Consider the following 5,623-nt stretch of genomic DNA (forward strand, 5'->3'; position numbering starts at 1 on the left):
ATATTTATCCTTATAAACAAGCTTTCAGTATAAGAGACGTTGCAAAGTCGAAATAACTTAATGCCGTAGATAGAAATAGTAAGTTTGTGAAAAATGTCTGGAGAATGTCTAATAAAATCACAACTTCGTAACCGAACACACCCAACATTCCAATTGGAAATTTACCATCCACAAAATCTTCCAACTGTCACACGACGAACTTGAAAAATGTCACAATCAGCTGACTGCTGACGTTTAGTTTGGTTAAATAAAAACATTGGGGAGGAAAATTTCACCACCACCCAAATTATTTTTGTTAATTTAGTTTTACGTAAAGTCTTCAGAGATAAGTTGACAATAAATTAATATCATCCTAAAAAAAGAGTATTTGCCATCGTGTGTTCTTATTTTTAAAAAATCCGAAGCAATGTATAGTTTAAGACTTGGACGACGGTCGATAGTAATTTTCGATAAAATCTTTATTCCATCTGTTGGTGGAGGTCGGTTGTACTCATCTGTGATGACACCATTGTCATCACTAAAATCCCGAATCGAAAAGGGTGAGCTGCTGGCAGATGAGCATCAAAAACGGGCTGCTGAAGCTCTCGAGAATCTTTACAACCAGGTGCAAAGGTACAAACCAACTCCCAACACGAGTGACAGCAAATTTCTAGATTTCTTTTCAACTGACAAGTCCGAGGCTGATGCTAAAAATACACCCAATGGCTTGTATATTTACGGAAGCGTTGGCGGCGGCAAAACAACCCTGATGGATATGTTCTTCGATTGTTGTACTACTGTGCGTAGTTTTTCATTTGTGGGAATCCTATTTTATGATTTTCTATTTATTTGTTTTTGTTGGTTGCAGGTGAAAAAGAAGAAACGAGTCCATTTCAATTCATTCATGAATAACGTTCATTCAAGAATCCACGAAGTCAAGGAGAGTATGCAATTCGATCGAGCCTTCAATACCAAAAAACCAATGTCATTTGATCCTACTCGGCCAGTGGCTGATATGATAGTTGCAGAGTCTTGGTTGATTTGTTTCGACGAATTCCAGGTCACCGACATTGCTGACGCTATGATTTTAAAACGTCTATTCACTCATCTTTTTGATGAGGGGGTTATTATGGTGGCGACGAGTAATCGTCAGCCTGATGATTTGTATAAAAACGGACTCCAGCGGAGTAATTTCTTGCCATTTATTGATTTGTTGAAGAAGAAATGTGACGTCATACGACTGGACAGTGGCATTGATTATAGGAGATTGAGTCAAAAGGGTGATGGACATTATTATGTGTAGGTTTCATACAGGTTATGAATGAAAAATGACTAACTGTTTATTTTCTTTTTCTAGAAAAACTTCAACAGATGCCAACGCACAGGTTGACACCGTTTTTAAGATCCTGTGTAGCCAGGAGAATGACATTATTCGCCCACGTACCATCACTCATTTTGGCCGTAATTTGACTTTTGCCAAGACTTGTGGACAAGTTCTAGACAGCACCTTCAATGAACTATGTGATAGGGTTTGTAATTAACGTTTTTGACGTCTCTAAAGAAACATGATCTACTTCTTATGTCCATAGCCTCTAGCTGGAAGTGACTATCTGCAGATTGCACAATTTTTCCACACAGTTCTGATTAGAGACGTACCGCAGCTTCATATGCTCTTAAAGTCACAGACTAGACGATTCATCACGCTCATTGACACCCTCTATGATAACAGAGTTCGTGTCGTTATCTCAGCCGATGTGCCCTTGGATAACCTCTTCAACTTGCAACACAGCCCAAACCCTGAGGTGATGGATGAAAATCGTGTATTGATGGATGATTTAAAGATTGAACATGGATCGGTAAGACTTTGCTACCTCTCATGAAATGAATGATATTAATTTTGAATTTCTTTTTTTTTTTTTTTTTAATTTTAGTCCGATGCAAAAACGAGTGTGTTTACCGGCGAAGAGGAGATTTTTGCATTCGATCGAACTATATCGAGATTATTTGAAATGCAAACACAGGACTATTGGTCACAATGGGAGAAGCATCGTTAGATTTTATTATCAGTTAATCGGTTTATGTACTTAGCATTGGTTACAGGGAACCAATTTTGTATTCATTTTAATTTTTTTCATGCTGTGATTAGCTCAAGAAATACCTCTTTAAAGAACAGTTATTTTTTTCAATTTTATTTGTAAAACTGTTTAAATTTTATTTTTCTATTCTTGTTTGGAATAAACAATAGAATAGTTCAAGATAAACGCAGCTCATACTTTATTCAAGGCTATTTGTAATAAAAACCACCACCGTGCTGCTATATGGTGCAGAAGCATGGACTATGGCAAAAGCGGATGAAAGCACCTTTGGTCGTTTTGAGAGAAAAGTTCTTCGTGCGATCTACGGTCCCGTATGCATAGAAGGGGACCTGGCGACGTAGACTTAGCCAGAAGGGTAAAAATCCAACGACTGGCTGGGTCACGTAGAGCGCACGGAAACCAATGCTCTGGCCCGGAAAGTCTTGGAATCCACACCCACAGGACAGCGCAGTAGAGGAAGACTGCGAATAAGGTGGCGCGCACTAGTGGAAAGTGACCTCACCCAACTTGGAGCGTGAAACTGGAGACATCAAACTAGCGGCCGAGCTAGATGGAGAAGTTTGTTGGGTGAGGCCCTAAGTAAGTATTTGCAATAAAAAATGGCCCCCAAAAGCTTTGGTAAAGGAAGACGATTTTTATTAATTCTCAAGCTTTTTTATACGATCTATTCGCTTCCAACTGAAACCTTAAACATAATATTTTAATCTAGGCTTCTTAATTTTTAGGAAAGATCGTCAGTAGGAATTAGAAGTACCTTTCGCATTACATTCCCAATTAAGCTGACAACTTGACAAAAGATGTATTTGTTTTGATAAAGCCAATTTGCTTGCAGCACAGTTTGCTGTTAATTCGAAGGTACCAGAGAGTGTCTTGAGTCCTCCTGCTCTTGAGAGCGTTGCGAATTTATGGGAGAAATCTTCTTTCGCACTCGTGCGGTTCCAAGAGTAAAGACCTTGACATACACAAATCTGCTGGCCCAGATAGTATTCCCCCTATTGTTCTGAAGAGGTGTTCTTCAACGCTGGCAAAACCACTGAGTAAGCTTTTCCATATATCGTACTCCACAGGTCTCTTTCCGAGCGGATGAAAAACAGCATTTATACAGCCTGTCCCTAAAAAAGGCGAATAATCCTCCCCCTCTAACTATCGTCCAATAGCACTCACGTACCTTGTTCCAAGGTCATGGAAACGCTGATTAATTATCAGCCCAAGAAATATCTCGAAGAACAAAAGCTTCTTAATGACCGACAGTATGGCTTTCGTTGCAATAGGTCCACTGGTGATCTCATGGTTTATCTCACCGAACAGTGGAACAAATCTTTACATGCATTTGGTATTGATGAATCCCTTCTTCGTTAGAAATTACCTTTCGGACCGTTCAATTCAAGTAGTATTGGACGTGTTCAAATCTGATATTCACAAAATAAACGCTGGTGTGCCCCAGGGATCCGTTTTGTCCCCGAAGCTCTTCCTTATTTTTATAACTGATCTTTTGTCTAAAACTTCTAACCCACGAAATTGTTTCGCGGATCACAGTACCCTCAGCTTTTCATATTCGTTTTTAGATTCTCATCCTTGTCCTTCGGATGTGGAACTTCAACGGCAGCGTATGATAAGCTCATTCAATTCTGATCTCGTGCATTGTACAATGGGGAATCAAAAACCGCGTAGAATTTAATGCTTCGAAAACTCAATGCTGTCTCCTGTCGTTAAAGAGTAACCCACCCACGATGCCGCTATCCATGAGCGACACTTGCATCCAGGAAACTAATCATATTTCAGTACTAGGTACGTATATCACAGATCACCTCTTATGGAATGGTCACATATTCGATATTGCCAAAAGTTTTGCTAGGTGCTAAGGATGTCTGCTAAGGTGCAAGAAATTTTGCACCCCTTCTGAACTAACTGTAATTTACAAAGCCTTCATTCGTCCAAAACTTGAATATAACTCGCATATTTGGGCAGATTCCCCTTAAACAAGTTTAAGTATTTTGGACAGAATCTAAAAAAGAGCTTTGAAAATTATACCTAGGCGATAGAACTATAACCGAAACAATTACGTCACTTGAACACCGCCGCTATGTTTCATGCCTTTCGTTGTTCTACCGATATTTTTATAAACAGTGTTCTGTCGAAATAGCCAGTTGCATTCCACCCCTCAAACAATTCAGCTATAATACTCGTACTTCTAGGAATGCACATCAGTTTAACCTTGAGCTCAATTTCGGATGTACTGTGTAGAGATTCTTTTTTAACCGCACATTGAGAATGTGGAATGTTTTAATCAGCTCTGTTTTTCCCTATCATATTTATATTCAAAACTTTAAGACCAATGTGCATCGTTATCTCCTATCAAATCAAAATACCCTATTTTCCTAAAGCTCGCACTGTGTTTTAACTTTAAACATATTAAGGCTATTAATAACCCCTGAGTCCCTGTTTATTATTAAAAAAATATCATTGAGCTCATCTTCATCTCAACAGGAGCCTTTCTATTAAACAAGATCGATAAGGCTTAGGAAGTGCAATATTCACTTTAAATATTTACAATATTTTAAGTTGTTGGACTTCAACTGTCTCAGATAAATCTTAAAGAAACGCTTAAACGTTTGCCTTAGGACTGTTTTGTAGACAATAATGTTTTTTGGTGCGAAGTAAAGTTCTGAATTTGAAATTCTTGACACTTGAAATTCTAATTAGTTGCCTTGGTCAAAATGTACGTTCAAAGGATGAAGTTGAGTGCAAATGAAGTCCCTGTTGTGGTCTAAACCTACCCAATGATTGTTGATTGCAAGATTTTAATTTCCAATCTTTAGATGAATTCAACGAAAGATTTTATACAGGGTGATATTTTAAAAGGTATAAGAAAGTTTTTCAAAAAAACACATACAATTTAGAAAAATGCATGAAATCTTTATTTGAATCGATAGTACGGTCCATATAATTTAATGTTTGAAGATTATTTCATGCAAATGTTGACCTTGACTGCGCCTCAAACGGTCCATCCACTTAGTCTAATTTTGGCATTTTATTTCCAACATTTCGGCCGGTATCTCACGAATAAATGGGCAGGTTTAGGCGACATAAGGGACTTGAAAGTAAGGCAAGTTTCTAGAATCTGATTGGCCAGCTGTCAAAAAATTGCCTTCCAATTAAGGCAACTTTATTGGAAATTTGACTGTAAAGTTAGTCAAGAAAAATCTCCCTAACTTTCAAGTCAAGTCAACTTATGTCAAAATGACAATTGATCAAATGAGAAACATATTCAACCGAATGCTAAACTTTATTTTTGTATGATTTATTTATTTTCTGCACAAGTTCGTTTAATGCTTTCTGTAAAAAGCTTCCTTGTAAATTTGGAAAAGAAATAAGTAATATTTCCTTACAATACAAAATACAAATCGTTGTGGACTTGTAGCTTGTCTGAGGAGTGTTTTGTAGGCAATAATAATTTTTGTACTATATGAACTTGAAGAAGAGGTTTGTGAAGTAAAGTTCTGAATTTGAAATTTATGACACTTTAACAACCAACTAGTTGCCTTGGT

General features: G+C 37.6%; 1 protein-coding gene across 1 annotated transcript; it reads left to right on the plus strand.

Moving 5' to 3' along the window:
* Positions 1 to 232: 232 nt before the first annotated feature.
* On the plus strand, positions 233 to 2,256 carry LOC129952104 (putative ATPase N2B). Its single transcript, XM_056064540.1, has 5 exons — positions 233 to 778; positions 848 to 1,278; positions 1,337 to 1,508; positions 1,569 to 1,835; positions 1,911 to 2,256. The coding sequence occupies exons 1-5, from the start codon at positions 407 to 409 to the stop codon at positions 2,031 to 2,033; spliced, it is 1,365 nt and encodes a 454-aa protein (XP_055920515.1). The 5' UTR covers positions 233 to 406; the 3' UTR covers positions 2,034 to 2,256.
* The last annotated feature ends 3,367 nt before the right edge of the window (positions 2,257 to 5,623 follow it).

This window comes from Eupeodes corollae, chromosome 3 (assembly GCF_945859685.1).
Source record: "Eupeodes corollae chromosome 3, idEupCoro1.1, whole genome shotgun sequence".
Classification (NCBI taxonomy): domain Eukaryota; kingdom Metazoa; phylum Arthropoda; class Insecta; order Diptera; family Syrphidae; genus Eupeodes; species Eupeodes corollae.

Bases quoted from the DNA above. Each gene is read 5' to 3' on its own strand.
- LOC129952104 (XM_056064540.1), top strand. From the start codon at position 407: ATGTATAGTTTAAGACTTGGACGACGGTCGATAGTAATTTTCGATAAA. The intron at 779-847 runs GTGCGTAGTTTT...TGTTGGTTGCAG, and splicing joins TCTTCGATTGTTGTACTACT to GTGAAAAAGAAGAAACGAGT. The intron at 1,509-1,568 runs GTTTGTAATTAA...TTATGTCCATAG, and splicing joins TCAATGAACTATGTGATAGG to CCTCTAGCTGGAAGTGACTA.